At 47.5% G+C, this 19,581-nt stretch overlaps 1 protein-coding gene and 1 long non-coding RNA gene across 2 annotated transcripts in view; one reads left to right on the top strand and one right to left on the bottom strand.

Annotated features, from left to right (window-relative positions):
• Positions 1-19,581, top strand: part of LOC123345130 (E3 ubiquitin-protein ligase TRIM39-like) — a 72,522-nt gene that overhangs the window by 39,109 nt on the left and 13,832 nt on the right. Inside the window, exons 1-2 of the mRNA XM_044981815.1 lie at positions 17,735-18,151; positions 19,283-19,378. Of these exons, the coding sequence (XP_044837750.1) occupies positions 17,735-18,151; positions 19,283-19,378 (513 nt within the window). Of the gene's footprint in view, positions 18,152-19,282; positions 19,379-19,581 lie in introns of the transcript that reaches the window.
• On the bottom strand, positions 2,069-4,315 carry LOC123345143. Its single transcript, XR_006572730.1, has 3 exons — positions 3,705-4,315; positions 3,284-3,471; positions 2,069-2,295 (listed from the first exon to the last, which is right to left on the bottom strand). It is a non-coding gene; the product is annotated as an uncharacterized LOC123345143 (long non-coding RNA).

Raw genomic sequence — 19,581 nt, 5'->3', positions numbered from 1 at the left:
CTGTGAATGTGACTAGAGTAGAGTTAAGGAGACAGAGAAATAGATGGGGAAAGTGTGCTATAAAAAGTGATATGTAGAACTGGATAAAATAAAAGAAAGGCGTGAAGAAAAGAGAATACAAGAGGGATACGAAGATTTATAAAATGGTGCAGAAAGTCAGACTGGTTATGAAAATTCCCTCTCCACTCCTTTTAAGCCTGACTTTTACTTAAGAGAAATGAAGCATATGTTTTCTCATTTATTTCCTTTTAATTTCCCAGTTGTAATTTTGAAGGCAGACATGGGATTCCCCCTCACCTCCAATTGGTTGTGTCACCCTAACAGCTATGAGGGTATGTGTGCGTGTGACAATCTCATGATAGCCTGGACCTTACTGTAATATGTTGCTATCCCCTCTACACTCTGGGGCATGCGCTTTATATTACATGTATGTCAAGAATTGTTCAGCTGAAGAGAGCTGGTTTGGTCACTTCAGCTCCCAACCCCCAAAACTGCTGGTGCGTGACACAAGTAAACAAAATACATGACAGATATTTGCAGTGTGGGACTCTTGGGTTTTATGATTCATCACATCAGAATCAATAGCCCATAATGGTTTTAATGATCATGTGAATTAAATAAACTATTTAAAAAAAGAAAACTAAAATATATGCCAAATTAATCCCCACTCCCACAGCAACAGGGTTTGTACTATGACCTCTCTGGTCTCCTGCACTCATCTCCACCACTGGAACTTCAGGAAGAATTGCTATTACGTCTGAGGGCCAACCACTGGAGGGGAACTGACAGATACTTTGCTGGTGGGTTACACAGGAGCCTACTAGACAGTTTAGAATATTAGCAATCAGGACACCCGAGTTCTCTTCCTGGCCGAGTGTGGGATAATTGTGCAGTGGTGGGTATGATAGGTAACCAGATCATATCTATTTTCTGTATTCATCCCAAAAGGCAGTAGGAAAGTGTGGCTAGTTTTTAGGCTTTACACAGTGGAGACCTTGGTTTTCTGTCCAGTTCCACCTGAAGTGACCTTTTGTATCCTGTCAAGTGCTGGGGACTTTTTTTCCCCATTTGTCTGGAGCATCAGGGTCTGGGGGAGCTAAATTACAGCTAAGTGGCCAGTTCACATTACACAGGACAGTGTAGCCAATGTGGCACAACAACAATAACACTGACCCAGTTTTAGTGTGATTCCATTGACTTCAATAGATCTTATCCAGCTGATAACTCATGGCCAGTTCCAGAGCAGCCTGTGTAACTACCTGCATTCCCAAGAGCATCTCCAGTCAGTGCTTCCTTCCCATCACGGTCAACTTCCCATTCTGGTGCCAGGAAGCTGCTCCACAGACTCTCCTAGGTCTCCTCAGTCTGGCCCCAGACCCCCCTCCTGCAGCTGGAATGGACAAGTAGCCTGAGAGCCTTGCAAACTAGAGTTCACTGGTTATGCTGGACCTTGTATGGGTGCAGGGGCCCAATGCTGGCTGATCTCCACAGAGTGCCAGGACTTTCCTAGAAGTGGGGACCCTGGCAGGGGAGCAGAAGTAGCCAGGCCAAGAACAGGGACCAGAGAGAGCCAGGGTCTTAGGGAACCTGAGGCCAAGTGAGGAGAAGACAGCTGCAGTCAGAGGACAAATTCTCAACCTCATCTCTGCTCTTCCGCTATTTTCCCCCTTTTCATTGTCTTCGTTGGAGGTACCAGCTCAGTAACTGTCTGCAGTTCCCTTAAAGCACCCAGCCTCAGGCCCCCATCCAAACATACATGTCAGATAGGATGATTACTGAAAATCATTTAAAAGAAAAGGTTCTCCTGATCCCAAAGGACCAAGCCCCAGACCCAGGTCAAATGATAACTTAGATCTTACCCAAAGTGCACGCTTAGAGCCAATTCTTATTAACTAAGCTAAAATTTATTTTTTTAAAAAGAAAAGTGTTGGTTAAAAGATCAATATACATACAGACTTGAATTCAATTCTTGAGGTTCAGATACATAGCAGAGATGAGCTTGTAGTTGCCAAAAGTCCTTTTAGAAATTGGACTATAACCTATGGACTATGTCCATATTCAGGGTGACTCTAGTCAGTGACTGGGGATATCAATCCTTATGGCTTAAGGTTTCCCCTTCTTGAAATCCAAAGCAGATCTGAGATGAAGAAGAATCATGTTCCAGGGTTTTTATGCATTTCCTGCAGCCTTTTGGCCTGAGAAAATGGTAGTCTTAACTTTCCTTCTTCCAAACATCATGGCAATTAGCACAGGATAATTTAACCATTTAACAGTTCAGATACAGGTTACCATAACCTTCAAAGAGACATATAGACAATAATACAGTTTCCCTCAAGTGTCTTCCTAAATATTAATACTCCTTTTTTTGATCTTTGAATTAAAGCTATAGCAATAGACAAGACTTGTTTGCTTACATCACAAGACCTGAGCAAACAACTGCTCTTCTATCTCTAACAATGCAGACTTGCATTTCAAAGCTCTATTCATTTACACATCTTCCTAACCAGTCTCTAAAGTTCGGTCATGGGTCAGGTCAGTCTGTGAGTTAACTAACTCTTTCTTGCCCTGTCACCTTTCAATGAAATATTATATTACACTCATAACATCACTCCTATAATTAACTTTTCCTGCTAATGGAAGAACCTAGAAGTCCCCAAATACTGGCTAAATGCTGAGGTCAAAGAAGCAATGGTACAACCTGAGTCAGAATCTAGACTGGGATGGTCAAACTATGGCCCACAGGCCATTTTTTCCAGCCCTTGAGCTCCAGTCGGGGGAGCGGGGCCGGGGGTTTTGTCGCGCTCTAGCCGGCACTTTGGCCGGGGTAGCGGTACTGTGGGTTTTGCCGCGCTCCACCCGGTGCTCCTCAGTGATGAGCAGTCTTCAGGGAAGATTCTGCACACAAAATGCCACATTCCTCAGGTATGACCTCACCACCTCTATGCAGCAGCAGAGAGCCAAATCCCCTCCCTCTTTCCTATGGCCCCACCCTCGAGTTGAGGGAAACCTCCCAGGGCTGAAGCTCCTCCCACCTGGGTTCCTCTGCACGTGGCACAGCTGCCTTGGTGTCACACTGCCAGCAGGGCCAGTAGGAGTTTCTGGTACCACCCCATGAAGCCCCCCATGCCACCCCTCATGAATCCTCTTGCTACACCACAGTAAAATCCCTTATTATATACAAACTTTTAATGACCACAACTGTGCAAACAGAATGCAAAGTACAACAGTAAGAATTTTGGGGGGCGGGGGGAGGCTGGGGCATAAAGTTACAGGGAGTTTATACCTGCCTCTTCTTGTCCACATGGATTCTAGGATAGAGCGCCATGGCTCAAAATTGTCAGGGGCATTGACACCTGACAAATCCAGGCTAAAGAGATGGCCCAGTTTTTTCCCAGTGCTGCCATCTTGTAAAACAGTTGTTTGAAATAAGGGCAGCAGTTAGGATTTTCTTCTCCCTTTCAAAAATGAGTGCTGCAAAAAAAAGAAAAAGAAAAGTGGACAATGAGTGTCGGGTTTTCAACAAAGAATGGAATACAAAATATTTTTTCCACAAATGTGAACTTGAAGGCCGTATGTCTGATTTGTCAGGAGAGCATCGCGGTGTTCAAGGAGGACAACTTGAATCACCATTTTTCAATGAAACATCCTAATTATGGCAGCAATTTAACAACTGAAGAAAGGGCAAGAAAAGCTGAGCAACTCACCACAAACTTAAAAACTCAGCAAAATATTTATGTACGACGGTCTGCAATTCAGGAAGCCACTACAAAGGCAAGTTACATTCTGGTGTTTAAAATCGCTAAACAAAATAAGCCTTTTGCTGAAGAGGCGTTTATGAAAGAATGCATGGCTGATGTTTCTGGCCTGCTGTGCCTGGAATACCAAAACAAATTTGGGAACATTAGTTTGTCACAAAGAACTGTTACACGGTGTGCAGAAGTGATTGATGAACATTTGGCTTCCAAGTTGAACAAGAAAGCACAGGGCTTTACATTGTTTTCATTAGCTCTCGATGACAGCACTGACATTAAGGACATAGCACAGTTACTGATTTTTGTCAGAGGAATTGACAACAAATTTGAAATCAGAGGAATTTTTATCAATGGAATCAATGAAAGGCACAACTAAGGGATCGGATTTATACAAGAGGGTGTCTGGGTACCTTGAACATCTGAAGCTCCCCTGGAGTAAACTGGCAAATGTAACCACAGATGGATCACCAAATTTAACAGGGAAAAACATAGGACTTTTAAAAAGAATTCAGGACAAAGTAAAAGAAGATGACCATCATAAAGAGGTGATTTTTCTGCACTGTATTATACATCAGGAGGCCCTCTGCAAAAATGTCCTGGACATTGGTCATGTTGTTTGCACAATAGTGAAAATAGTGAACTACATAAGAGCGAGGGGACTTAATCATCGGCAATTTATTTCCCTTCTCGAAGACACTGATGCTGAACACCAGGACTTACTTTATTATACAAATATCCGCTGGCTCAGCCTAGGAAAGGTATCGCAGCGAGTGTGGGAGCTCAGACGAAATTTGCACTTTTCTGGAGATGCAGAGGAAAGAAAATGATTTCCCCGAATTAAAGAAGGGTGTGTGACCTTGCTTTTGGTGGGGATATCTTGGCACATTTAAATGAACTTAAACCTGCAAGCAAAGAGTGTGTTTGTACACATTTTGCATTCTAGTGTGACAGCTTTCAAAGCCAAGTTATTTGTTTTGAAAACAAGACTAAGGACAAAGTGTTTGCACACTTACCAACACTGAAATACTTGGAGGTGTCACCAGAGCAAAGAGAAAGGTACAGCAGAATTTTGAGTGACTTGCACAGAGAATTTTGTCATTGATTTTCTGACTTTGAGAAGCTAGAGAAGGCACTGGAGCTGGTGTCATGCTAACTGTTATTTGACTACAAGAAAGCCCCACAAGAATTACAGCTGGAGTTCACTGATCTCTGGTGTGATTCCACCTTGAAGGAAAAGTACAATTCAAAAAAACTGGATGAGTTTTATGCCGCCTTCAGTGAAACAAAGTTCCCAAATATCCACAAGGTGGCACAGAAAATCCTTGTTTTGCTTGACTCCATCTATGTGTGCTAACAAACATTTTCCCTGATGAATTACAACAAATCTCACTACAGATCCCAGTTAACTGATCAGCATCTCAGCTCAGTATTGCTGATTTCCACAAGAATGACACTGGACTTTGATGCCATTGTAAGAAAGGGTGACGAGCTGCATTGTTCACATAATCAAAAAGGGTGTGGAAAGGTGTTAAGTTTGGTTTAGTTATTGTAATATGTTGTTGATGGTATATTTATAATAAGTACGGTTTTATTTTTATTTCCACTAAATGTATCTTTATTAAATATAGAGTTTATTTGAATATCTCTGAATTGTTAATTTTGTGAGCTTTCATACCCACCATGAGGCAGTCAGGGGGTGGGAAGTGGGAGGGGGCAGGAGCCAGGCTGTTTGGGGAGGCACAGCCTCCCCAACCCAGCCCTCCGTACAGTTTTGCAACGCCAAAGTTTGCCCACCCCTGATCTACACTAACACCAGCTTAGAGACTGGACCCTGTTTTAAAGAGATACCAAACAAATCCAAAGTGTCTAAGGGTATGAGTTTGCCTGCTCTTCCCTGCATCCTTGTGCATTCAGTCATAAAGCTGTTCTAAAAAACCAGTAACCAGAACCCGAGTTACAGACTGCTTACTCAAAGAATCAGTGTGGAGAACATGCTGGCCAAGCCCAGTCACTTGGCTACAGGGCTGCTCAATTTCTTTAACAATTCCCCTTCCCAAATCTGAAACCTTCTCTAGACTATCCACACTGAATCTTTCTAAAACTTTCTAAACAAACTGTTGTTTTCTTAACTCAATCAAATCACTTCCACACCACAGTTGCCAACTTTCACACAGTAAATAAGCACCCCAAATTTCACAATAAACCAAAAGTCAAGATAATCCCATTTCAAAACAAGGCCAAAACAAGCCAATGCCTAAGAACCCCAACACTCCATTGTTGTGTATTTGGTTGTCATTGTTAGCCAAAAGGGCCCGTTCTCCCCGGAGCTTACCCAATTACACCAAGGAGGCACGGAAGACCAGGAAGACGAGTACCATTAGCTTTATTGATCGATCAGCTGAGCGGGTGTCCTCGTCTCGGCTAATGCCCGAGAGAGTCACACCTTACATGGCCAGAGGGGCTTACCTTTATACCCCGAAACAAACAACCTTGTTGACGTCTTATTTGCGTTACTTGGCTGACCCTATAGGTCCTGTAAATGTATCTATAGGGAATATTGAAGTACATAGAATACATATATCAATCAAAAAGGAACAAGATATGCATAACTGTCACAGATACATCCATCATGATAAGGGTGCAGCTGTATGGATACATTTATCATTGTAAGGAAGACATAAGATATCTCCTTTGACCTCCTATCCTATCATACTAACTACTTTTGGCTTCATGCATGAGAAGATGACCCATTAGGCTAACTGCTTTTGGCCATAAGCATAAAAGGGACAGCTGCACATATGTTATGCCAAGCGTGGGCCTAGCTGATAAGCATGAACTAGTACAAACCAAGCATAAACTGATAATAGCTGACACAGGCTTTTCTCTCTGCTTGCATATCAAGGCCTTGATTTTACTTATGCTAAGGGCCTTGATTCTACCTATGCTAAGGGCCTAGTCTTGCAAACAGGCTTGTATTGGCCTATTTTTCTAACAGCTTTCCCCCCTTAAAGCATTTTAAGAGCTTAAGAGCTTAAACTTCCCCACTCCTCTGCTTCCCTTGGCCGATCCTCAGGCCGATATAAAGTCATTATTTGCTGATAGGTAACATGGGTAGCCAGTCGTCGGACTATAGCGACCAAGCAGGGGGTAAAGCAAGCAAAGGTTACAAGGGTAACTATAACAAGCATAAAAAGCAAAAAGCCTTTACGAAGCCATCCCATTTGTGGCAACCAGGATGTGAACCAGTCTGTGTCCCACCCACCCCAGGTTTGGACTGGGACGTGGGCGAGTTTTCTCATTTCTTTGGTCAACTGTTTCACTGTTTGCCCATTGTCATCTATTTGCAGGCAGCAATTAGACTCATTAAGTTTTGCACAGAGGCCGCCTTCCTCCGCCAGCAAGTAATCAAGAGCTATATGATGTTGGAGGATGGCATTTCGCATTTGGGTTGACTGATCTGCCAGCAGATCTAACGCTGCAGCTGTCTGGTTGGTTAATATTTCCAGGATAGCTTGCAGCCTGATAATGCGGTTCAGATTGTAAATCGGTTCCCTAGCTCCCGTGACAAGCTCGGTGGGATTCCAGGTGGCAGGCCCATAATGTTTGATGATCCGCTCTGGGGGCCACTCCTGAGCTCCCCAGGCCTGGGAACTTCCGGCAGTTAAAGTGGAGTCCACAAACCGCTTTTCCCTAACGAGATCATCATACACTCTAATGCCTAATGTGTTTCCCTGGTGCTGGGGTAGGAGAAAGAATAAGGGCCGAATATATCCCACATAACATATCCCCGACCAATTTAGCGGCAATCTGCGATAGGCATAAGAGCCACAGATCCAATAATGGCCCTTTAGGGCCCAAGTCCCCTTGGCAAAAGGGCCATCCCAAGTGTCGGGGTCCAAGGGTCGTTCATAGTATATGTGGTTGCCCGTTCCTAGGGGTCCTCCGAATGGCCCACCCATTACGGAGGACGGTACCCCATCAGAAGCACAGTATTCACATTTCCATGCACCAGCTCCTGCCTTCCATGCACACCTGCAACCGGATTTGGGTCTGTCGGTGTTAGACCAAAAGTGTCTGAAATGAGTTACCCGAGTTCCATTAGAGTGCTGCCATGCCCATTGATACCACCGTATTACATGCTTTTTGCTAGTGGTATTATCGCGTTGACAGGCTAGGAAGAGGGAATCAAAGAACCCATCTAGTCCTACTGCCTTACAACCATCACCGGTATGGTGTTGATAGGAACATCGTACCCAGCTGTTATTGGTTAATTTTACATGGGTATGGTTCCATCGCCCCCGGTATTTAGAGCAATCATAGGTGTGACAGCCAGGATGATGGTAGCAATCATATCCCCGGGATAGGGTCCAAAGACATTTACTTTCCCCCAGGTACCGGCCCCCGCGTCGTGTCCGATTAAGGCAAAAGATACCCATGCCAGCCGAATAGAGTCGCCAGGGGCTACTATCTGTGGACCATAGCTCCGTGCCATTATGCACGATGCTGAGGTTACTCAGCAAGTATTTGGGCTGCACTGGCTGGGCTACCCAGGGCCATTCATCCAATTCCCCTGGGCCGCCGCACACCCAGCAGTTAGTGAGGTTAAAGGAACTTGCAATTATTTCTCCTAACTGCAGAAACCTGTTTTCCCAACTATAAGAGCAAGCAAGGAAACAAAACAGAAACAGGAGGAACAACTTCATTGTTTCCTTCTTTTAAAGAGTCCCTTTAAGCCCTCCAGTCCTTGATACTCCCAGCTGGAATCTTCACCTGTGACACCCTGGGCGTCCGGAGCCGGGGTGAGCAGAGGGCCGTTGTCCTCTTCAGTTGAGGCATCCTCTGGATCCGAGCTAACAAAGCGTTTAACGCGCGTGCAGTGCGTCCATTTGTCGCTTCCAAGAACCTTGACGGCAGCTTGGCTGATGAGCGAAACAGTATGTGGGCCTTCCCACCGTGCTGTAAGAGGATCACGCTTCCACTTCTTGATAAAGACCCGGTCACCGATCCGGAATGAATGCACAGGTCGATCCAAGGGAAGGGCCTGGAAGGGTGCTGCGTACCGGTGTAGCTGAAACAAGACAGATTGCAGCGCAGAGACCTGTTTCCACAAAGAGTCATTCCCTACCTCCCAGCTTACATTTTCCCGGAACCCGGGGATAAGTACTCGGGGAGGGAACCCGAAAACCAACTCAAAGGGTGAGAGTCTCAGACCCTTACGGGGGGCCCTTCGAATGCGAGTAAGCGCAAGCGGCAAGGCATCAGGCCACTTTAAACCAGACTCTATACAGAGCTTTGTTAAAGTATCCTTGAGAGTTCTATTCATTCTTTCTACCTGGCCTGAGCTTTGTGGCCTCCAAGGAGTATGCAGCTTCCACTGGATACCAAGGGCCTGTGCTACCTGTTGGACCACTTGGGAGATGAAATGACTTCCCCGATCTGACTCAATTACTTCAGGGAGGTGGTATCTGGGAAGTATTTCATGCAGCAGGGCCTTAGTAACTGCTCGAGCCTGACAGTGTCGGGTAGGGAAACACTCCACCCACCCGGTAAGCTGGTCAACAAAAACAAGCAAGTATTTGTAGCCTCGGCAAGGGGGCACTTCAGCGAAATCCACTTGCCACCTTTGAAAGGGGTAGGCAGCCCAGGGTCGGCCTCCCAGTGGAACAGGGGGGCCAGATCCCTTCTGGTTAGTGCGCTGACAAACAGAGCAATTATTGACAATTCTCTGGGCTTCTGTATGCATACCCACTGCTCTAAGGGATCGGGCAGCCAAGTCAACCATCGCTCCCGATCCTAAATGTCCCTCTTTATGCAGGGATTGAAGAATCTCCTGGAGCACCGGACGGGGTACGAATATTTCTCCCCCGGGTAGTTTCCACCACCCAGAGGGGGTTTGCCGGGCCCCTGCAGCTTGGGCGCAGGATACCTCCTCTGTCGTGTAACGGGGGACAGGAGTTTCGGCCTCAGTGTCCTGGACTAAAAGAAGCCACACAGTTCCCCTGCGTGCTGCCTCCTTCGCAGCCAGATCAGCCAAACGATTATACTTGCGCTGCTCTGCATCAGGGGCTTTCCCATGTGCACGGACATGGATTACGGCGACCCACAGGGGAAGCATTAAGGCTTCAAGCAACAATTTGATAAGGGTCCCATGGGCAATTCTCTGGCCCGAGGCTGTAATGAAACCCCTTTCTTTCCACAAGGTCCCATGAGCATGTACTACCATGTACGCATAACAACTGTCAGTGTAGAGATTTATGGTCTTCCCAGCCCCCAATCGAAGAGCCTCGATGAGAGCTACTAGTTCTGCTGCTTGGGCGGATAGAGAGGAGCTGAGTTTAAAGGGATACACCACCTCTGTGTTTTTAATTATCACAGCAGCCCCTGTGTACCGCTTCCCATCTAGTACATAACTAGAACCATCGACATATGCCTCGAGATCAGGGCTGGGCCAGGGCAAATCCGAAAGATCGGGACGGGGTTTAGTCTCTTGCTGCAGGACTTCGACACAGTCATGGGTCGGATCAACAACACCATTGGGAGCCTGAGGGTCAGGCAGTAAGGTAGCTGGGTTGAGAGAACTGACTGTTTTAAAGGTGAGGTTCGGGGCTAGTAAGAGTCCCACCTCATATTTAGTATGCCGACTGGGGTTCAGATGTCTATCCCCCGCCCCTGTTCCTAGTATCTGGGGTACTCCGTGAGGCACCACAACCTCAGTGTCCCCTCCAAGGGTTAACTTTTCGGCTTCCTGTACGAGGAGAGCAGTTGCAGCAACAGCCCGCAAGCAGGCTGGCCACCCCCTGGCAACTGGATCTAAGACTCTGGAATAATAGCCGATGGGTCTCCAGGTCGGTCCTGACTTTTGACAGAGGACCCCAGACGCTACCCCGGCTCTTTCGTGGACATACAAAGTAAATGGTTTCCGTGGATCTGGGAGAGCCAGAGCAGGAGGCTGAATTAAAGCTCTTTTAAGCTCTTGAAATGCTTTCTCTTTGTCCTTAGTCCACTTCCAATGCAGCAGACCGTTTTTAGTAAGGGCTTCATATAGGGGTCTGGCTTTTCCCCCATAGTCAGGGATCCAGAGTCGGCAAAAGCCAGTCAGTCCCAGAAAAGCTCTTAATTCTCTGGGGTTTCGGGGCTGAGGGCTATCGAGAATAGCTTGGATTCTATCGTTACTTAAACTTCGACTCCCCTGACTAAGCCGATACCCTAGGAAAGTGACCTGCTGTTTAACCAGTTGTGCTTTTTCCTTAGAGGCTTTGTATCCCTGTGCCCCCAGGAAATTAAGAAGTTCTACAGTTTGTTCCTTACAAGTCTGCTCTGTCTCAGTACTTAAAAGTAAATCATCGCAGTACTGGACTACGTTGCACGCAGGGTGTCGAGCTAGGAAGGGAGCAAGGTCCCTCCGTAGCTGACTACCAAAAATTTCCGGTGCACAGGTAAGGCCCTGCGGAACAACAGTCCAAAGGTACTGGGCTTTGTAATGGGTGTCGGGATCTTCCCATTCAAAGGCAAACAGTTTTTGAGATTCCTGATCAAGGGGGATAGAAAAGAAAGCGTCTTTCAAATCTATTACTGAAAACCAACCATGGCTCTTTGGTATCTGTCCCAGGATCGTGTGGGGGTTTGGGACAACAGGATAAGGCGCCTCTATGAGCTTATTGACCTGCCTTAGATCCTGCACAAGCCGGTATTGTCCGTTGGGCTTAGGCACTCCCATTATCGGGGTGTTATACGGGGACGTGCCCTCCCTTAGCCACCCACATTGTACAAACTTTTGAATCAGAGGTTTTAACCCTATTTGGGTGGCCAACTTAAGGGGATACTGTCGGATGCGGACGGGGCAGCTCCCTTCCTTAAGGGTGATGTGTACCGGTGAGGCGTTTCTGGCACGGGCATGACCTCCCTCCTCGGCCCAAACTCTGGCATTAATGCCCGGCAGGCAAGCCTCGTTAACCCCTTGGGGTGCTAGGGCAGGTGTCACAGCAGCATTAAGTAGGGCCATCTGATAGTTGGAAACTTGTTGTTTTGGGAGCCTAACCTCCATAGTCCCATCAGTGAACGAGATCTCCGCCTGTAATTTGGTGAGGAGGTCTCGTCCTAGCAGCGCAATGGGACAGGAAGGGCTGCAAACGAATTGATGGGATATTTGGTGGTCCCCTACTTTCACTAAAAGGGGGAGGGTTTTCTTTAGTGTGATGTGTTGCCCCTCTATTCCCTGGACCGTGACACACCCGTGGGCTCTGGCTCGTGGTGCCGTGTCAAGGGGTAGTAAACTAAGAGTAGCCCCTGTATCAATAAGGGCTGTAACTGGGCGGCCCTCTATCTTAATTTTTACCGTGGGATCCAGACTGGCGGGTTGTGCTGCCAGGAGGGGCCGTTGGGTCCCCCGGCCTCCCTATAGTGTGGCCCCTTCCCCCGTGCTACCATAGAAAACAGGCACGGGTGAAGTTCTATCCTTGTGTCCCTCTCCCCTAACCTGTCGGTGGGGACATTCATTCCTCCAGTGTCCCTCCTCCTTACAGTAGGCACACTGATTCCGACCCAACCGGGAGCCCTTTCCCCTGCCTATTGAGCCTGAGCGTCCTTTTCCCTTGCCCCCCTTTTCCTCTCTCCCTTCTCTCAGGGCCATAGCCAGTACGCGAGCCCCTTTCCTTTGTTCCTTGTCATCCCTGCGATCATATACTTTCACTGCAATCCCCAGAAGCTCTTCTATGTTTTTGCCTGCGGCTCCATCTAGCTTCTGTAATTTTCTTCTGATATCCTTATAGGACTGTCCAATGAAAAGGGGGATTAATACCTGCTTTCCATTGGCGGTCTCTGGATCGAGGTCAGTATACCTCCTACAGGTGTCGCACAAGCGCTCATAAAAAGCGGCTGGATTCTCATTTTTCTCTTGTCTAACATTATACAACTTGGCCCAATTTGTGGTTTTCCGAATACAACGTTTCATTCCCTGAACCACTGCCGTAGCATAGTTATGGTGCAGTGTCAGGTCTTCAGGCTTTGTATGTCCCCACTCGGGTGGTGCAGTAGGGAGCCGTGCAACCAGATCCTCCTCCGCCACCCCCGATTCTCGTAGACACTTACGGGCTTGGGAGAAAACTAAGCGTCTCTCCTCTGCAGTAAGAAGGGTATTTAGGGCGACCCTCATATCCCCCCAGGTGGGCTTATGGGCTGTGACCAAGGTCTCAAAGACGGCAGTCAGCGGGGCAGGATTTTCCGTAAACGGGGGATTCTGGTTTTTCCAGTTATATAGATCACTGGTGGTAAAGGGGACATATACCATAGTCAGGACACCAGCACCCCCCTCACCGCCAGGAAGCCTAGTCTCCCGTAAGGGGCACTGAAAAACTGGGCCAGCCTTACCCGGGGAGTCCCCGAAAGGGGCAACAAACGTGGAGCTTCCTGTCCCCTGCGCCTTGAGGCTTGCCCTATGATTCTGTTTAACTCGGTCTGCCACTGAGCTACTCTTATCAGAGTGCTCTGAAACACACAGCTCACCCCCTAGCTCTGTGGCCGGGTCTGTCCCTGCAGCCTCCTGTGTGTCGGGCAAGGGTTCTACCACTACGACCGGGGCTTCCGCCTTCGGGGGAGGGGAAGCAAGAGCTTGAGCCAGTGGAGCTGCTGCAGCTGCCAAGACCGGGAGACCAGGGTATACAGGGGGAGGAGGCATCGGGTCTGGGGCAGAAGGAAGCACAGCAGGCGGACGGGGGGTATCATAAGGGGGACAGGGCTTTTTAACAGGGGCGCGGGCTAATAAGACTCTGATAGCTTGTGCCCTGCATTCCCGTAGCCACGAGGGGGGATTGGCCACGAGATCCTGCCAAATATCTATATAGGGGTATTGATCCCAATGCCCATCCCGAGTGACAACGTTATGTGTAGCCTGCACTGTTTCCAGTTTGAGTGTTCCCCCTGCGGGCCACCCCACCCCAAACGTTGGCCATTCTAAGGTACAGAATTTTTCCAGATCATCTTTACACAGTACAATTCCATAATCTGCTTGGCGTCTAAACTCCGGCCAATTTTCTAACATACATCCTAGGGGTGTCCGGGTAGACAAGCTTTGTCCGGACCCCATTACACCTAGATATCAGCCTGGTCACGGGTTCGGCCAACTCCCCTTGCTTTCAAGATATTCCGGTCCCGGGGGAAATTCCCCTCGCGAAAGTCTTGGGGCGGCTAGAGTTGGCTTAAGTCCTAGACCAGGCTAGTGCAACCGCGGTTTCCAAGTTGTCAGTACAATGTAAAACACAAGTATTGCTATCAAAAACAAACACAAGAGGGTAGTATTTACATTCCAATATTCATTCAGCACGGTCCACGAATCAGTGGAGTTAGTAAAGTTATACATTTGCCGTGCCTGAACCTAGGTACCTTAGTCAGAAAACTTTTACCCACACACCTTCCTATCTGTGGGTTCTTTTACCATTAGGGGCCCAATGTCCCAACCCTCACTCTTCGGGGGCGTTAATCCTCAAACCCAAGAGGTAAACGCACTTACCGCGCCCGGAGTGGCCGCGTCCGGCAGGTGGACTCCCCTCTTCTGGTACTGTCTTGCTTCCGTGTCGGCTGGAGTTCTCTGTGGAGGGGGCGTAGCCGTCCCGGCCGATTGCGGCGACCCGGAGCTCGAGCAAACCAATAGCTCAAGGTGGCCACTCTCCTAAGCCGTCCTCGGCCGCCGGTCAACGCCCCCAACAGGGAGAGAAGTCCCTTCGTGGTCGCCAGTTTGTTAGCCAAAAGGGCCCGTTCTCCCCGGAGCTTACCCAATTACACCAAGGAGGCACGGAAGACCAGGAAGACGAGTACCATTAGCTTTATTGATCGATCAGCTGAGCGGGTGTCCTCGTCTCGGCTAATGCCCGAGAGAGTCACACCTTACATGGCCAGAGGGGCTTACCTTTATACCCCGAAACAAACAACCTTGTTGACGTCTTATTTGCGTTACTTGGCTGACCCTATAGGTCCTGTAAATGTATCTATAGGGAATATTGAAGTACATAGAATACATATATCAATCAAAAAGGAACAAGATATGCATAACTGTCACAGATACATCCATCATGATAAGGGTGCAGCTGTACGGATACATTTATCATTGTAAGGAAGACATAAGATATCTCCTTTGACCTCCTATCCTATCATACTAACTACTTTTGGCTTCATGCATGAGAAGATGACCCATTAGGCTAACTGCTTTTGGCCATAAGCATAAAAGGGACAGCTGCACATATGTTATGCCAAGCGTGGGCCTAGCTGATAAGCATGAACTAGTACAAACCAAGCATAAACTGATAATAGCTGACACAGGCTTTTCTCTCTGCTTGCATATCAAGGCCTTGATTTTACTTATGCTAAGGGCCTTGATTCTACCTATGCTAAGGGCCTAGTCTTGCAAACAGGCTTGTATTGGCCTATTTTTCTAACATCATGGTTTTTGTTCCTATGGCAACTGAGTTAGATTATTAGGGGATAGCCCAGCCAGCTTCCGCCGGTTAGGTGAACTCTGTGTCTGTAAATAAATGGTAGCTTTGTTAGCTGTCTGCTTTCTGGCCTCAAGTGATTTCTTCCTAAACCGGCTGCCCCCAAAGATATAACATCCATGTGACTAGATCCCCCTGGCGTGCAGTCTGGGACTGTGGTGGGCCCACTGTGCACCCCTGACTCTTCCTCCCTTGCCCCTGCTTGCTGAGAGCTGATAAAAAAAAGTAACAAGCTACCACAAGTAACAAGCTACAAGCCAAAGACTAGCCAAAAAGCAACTCACAAGCCAAGTAAGCCCAAAACAAGCCAATTTCTGCATTTGGGGGGGGGGCATGGCGGTTGGCATGTCTGTTCCACATCCATCAGTTACAGCAAACTGCTTGCAAAAACTACTCTGAAGATTTTTTCTCTTCAGGAATTTTTCTAAGCAACAATCCGTCTTTTTTCTGCACCACAGAAGCATTGCTCTGTGAAGCCACAACAAACTCCTTCTGAGTTTCATTTACACCCAGAATCACCTCTGGCACATTAAAAGGACTTTCACATAACCTCCTTTTAGGACATCTGCTAAACTCCATGGTTAATATTTTAGAGCAGGGATCTCAAACTCAAATGACCACAAGGGCCACATGAGGACTAGTACATTGGCCTGAGGGCCACATCACTGACACCTTTTCATATAAAGGTACAAAAAGCCTCCTGCTACCCCTTGCCCCACCCCAACTCCACCCCTTCAATGATGCCCCATCCCTTCCCACCCCTATTCCAACCCCTTCCCCAAATCCCTGCCTCCTTCCCTGAGCATACCACATCCCTGCTCCTCCCCCTCCCTCCTAGAAAGCACTAAATGCCACCAAACAGCTGGTAGAGGTTGTTCCCCCCTCCCCCATCTGGGTGAAATTAGTGAGTGAAATTTTAGTCATGTGTAATGTATATAAAGAAACAAATCCTAGCTAAAAGGCAGATAAGGTTACTCATGGGCAGTTTCCCACCACAGCCCCAATCTTTAAAGGAAGGCATGATAGAGCCTTCAGTGGCCAGATGGCCTAGTGGCTAGCTCATTGCTCAAAGAGGGTGTAGGGGGATTTGGGCCCTCCCTCTCCATCAGGTCCCATCCCAGGGCCCTGTGTGGTTCAACCCCTAAACAGGGAGATGAGTGTCCCTCCCTGCCAGGGGAAGGGTTGCTTCAAAACCAGTTTCCCTGGGCTGCTTCCTACTAAAGTCTCTTTAGTTTGGGGCACAGCCCCACTAGTCCAGTTGTCCCACAGTTGAGACTTATCTTCAGGCTCCCCCTGGCAGGGGGAAGGCTGATTGGCTGGCTTCCTTATTTACCTCCGGTGGCTGTGTTGGCTGGCAAGTTGCTACACCATTCCTTCAGGCAAACAAATATGGAACTCCTGCTCCCTCACCAGTCAGCCCCTAACTGAGCCCAGCTCCCTTCTTTTCTCCTCCCTCCAGGCCTGGCATTGGCTGCAGGTATAGCAGAGCGGGGCTAGCTAAACCCACAGGTTTTCTTTAACCCCTGCTATGCCAGGTGGCACTGTCTCTTCTCCCTCATACAAAGAAATATAGATTTAAAGAGAATACCTACCCCATTCCTGGCTACATACTCCTAAAATCATTCAAAGGCAATAGGATACTGCCCCATCCCAGGTAAGTGCCTTTGACAGAAAGCATTCTACACACAACACTCAGTGTGTTCATCTTACTCTCATTGGAAAGCAAATCCTGAATTCTGACCTGAGCAAAAATTGCTTGTGCCTGGAACATGGCCAGGGCCCAGATTGCTGGAGGAATAACAGTATGTTAAAAAAAAATTGTACATTATGAGGACTATAGGCATAAGGGCTCTGCTTAGATAGAAGTTGCCAGAGTCTCATCTAATCACAAGCTTCCAGGAGCTGGGGCTCTAACAAACACATCAACTGTCATGAAACTCATGAAAAAATTGTGAGGGTTGGCAATACTGCAAGGCCCTTTTATACCAAACAAGAACAGTCTTAGTGTGAATGAGAATGAGTCCTTGGAAATACTTCAACTTAACCAAGTTTTTAGCCTGTGAATTTAATAATTTCCTTCCTTAAACACACACACTCTGCTTCTGCAAGCTCACCATTACTGGTGGACATTGGTGTCTTTGTGATGCCCCAGTGACCTTCCACACCAGCACAGGGGGCTGGTTGCAGCACCAGACCCCTAGTGGTTCATTTTTCAGAAAAGCCGTTGGGGTAGGATGACAAGACAGCAAGTGTGAAAAATTGGGACGGGGTGGGGTGCAATAGGAGTCTATATAAGAAAAAGACCCAAAAACCAGGACTGTCCCTATAAAACCGGGAATCTGGTCACCTTACTTTGGGGCTATAATGTTACCAGCTGGCACCTTCCAGCTCAGCAAACAGCATGCGTCAGTGCCAGGTAGGGAAACGCCCAGTTGTTGTTGCAGGAGGGGCATATTTTTGAGCTCAGGAAAGTGAAACTTACACTGTCCAGAGGGAGCCATGGCCACAGAGAACCCCGTGGAAAGTCTCCAGGATGAAACTAGTTGTCCCATCTGTCTGGAATATTTTCAAGACCCAGTGATTATAGACTGTGGGCACAATTTCTGCCGAGCCTGCATCAGCCTGTGCTGGGAGGGACCTGACACAGAAGTATCCTGCCCTCAGTGCAGAGAAACTGCTCAGCAGAGAAACCTCAGGCCAAACAGGCAGCTGGCAAATGTTGTAGAAATAGCCAAACGGCTCAGTTTCCAGGCAGGAACAGGATCAGGAGAGGAGAGTGTGTGTGATGAGCACCAGGAGCCTCTCAAACTGTTCTGTGAAGAGGACCAAACCCTTATTTGTGTGGTGTGTGACAGATCCCGGACACACAGAGTTCACACTGTGGTTCCCATAGAGGAGGCTGCCGAGGAGTACAAGGTAGGGAACTTCTCTCCAGCCTAATGAGAAATAACTTTGAATTTTAGTTACAGGTTCATTTAATCCCAAGTTGCCAGTCACACATACTCTCTCTCTCCTAGAGCTATTGATGTATCTGCATCATTCAGCTCTGTAAAGAAAAAATGTATGAAAAATTATATAGCAACTCCTTGATAAAGGCCTCAGGCCCAGCAGGGAGAGGCGGTTTCCCACTGGGATTCAGAATTCCTGTTTTGCTCCATGAGGGGTTAAACTCTGATGCCAGCCTGCACTATGCTAAACTGTGTGGACCCTGAGTACCTTGAGTCCACATACAAAAGGGCTCCAGACAGCGCAGGTCCATGCTAAACACCATTGGGATTAGACTGGATTGCAGCAAAACTAACCTTGGAGGAGCTGTCCTGTGCCAGTCTGAATTGTTTTATTGTGTATGTGGGCAAGGACCAGCCAGAGTGGTTTCATTAGTCCTACACTGAAGCCTTTTGAAATCTCCCAGAATCCACTGCTTCTGGGCACTTTTCCAGGGACTCTGGGGTACCTACACAGAGGGCATTGCCACTGAAAGTGTTTAGAACAGCACTATGTCAAACTCCAGCTGTTCTTAACACAGATCAGCACCTCTAGTGGGGTTTGTTTTAGAGCTTAAGCAAGTTCTGCACAACCAGTATGCTCCCCAGGGTTTCAGGGCTCAAGTTCAGTGGTCCCATGGTTTGTATCACAAAGTAAGCTAAAACTTTTCAAAAATATATTTATTTGTTCCCCACCATGGCCCATTAACACCTAATATCCGGGGACCAACACATATACAACAGTGCATACAACATCTGAGATTTGTATCATTTTGTGAGTTAAATCTTCTCAAAACCAGGGTAATTGATTCACCACCATGTGACTCCAGTTTCTTGTTGGTTTAACTCTATGGAGAAAGAGGACAAATAATTCAAAACAGTCTGAATATAAACCACTACCTATCTCTGTTAACGAGGTTTCATTTCCTTGGTGTCCCTGATGTCATAAAGCTAGTAGGGTTGACAGTCACCTACAGAGTCTTGGGTTTGACATGGAAAAACATGCCCCTCCGCCCCCAACACTCTCAAAATGAAACCTCCCAACTCATTTCTGTTTCTTCAGGAAAAGATTCAGGCCCATTTGGAGATTCTGAGGGAAGAGAGAGAAAAGCTTCTGAGATTTAAAGTGACTGGAGAGGGGAAAAGCCTGGAGTATCTGGTAGGTGTCTGTTGTTATTAACTTGCAGATAGGTCTTATTATTAACTTGCAGATAGACTTGGAGGGTGCACTGCCCCCCCTCCGCGAGCCCTCCACCCCACTCACTGACTTTGCTGGGCTTGGGCCACTGCAGCAGCTTGGCAGGGAGGAGCCGCCTTCCAGAGGCATCAGAAAGCCAGAGTGTCCCGCTTTTGGCAGCGAGC

This window comes from Mauremys mutica, chromosome 12 (genome assembly GCF_020497125.1).
Source record: "Mauremys mutica isolate MM-2020 ecotype Southern chromosome 12, ASM2049712v1, whole genome shotgun sequence".
In the NCBI taxonomy this organism is placed as follows: domain Eukaryota; kingdom Metazoa; phylum Chordata; order Testudines; family Geoemydidae; genus Mauremys; species Mauremys mutica.
Note: the sequence above shows the minus strand (reverse complement) of the source record. Positions and strands in the feature narration are given on the sequence as shown.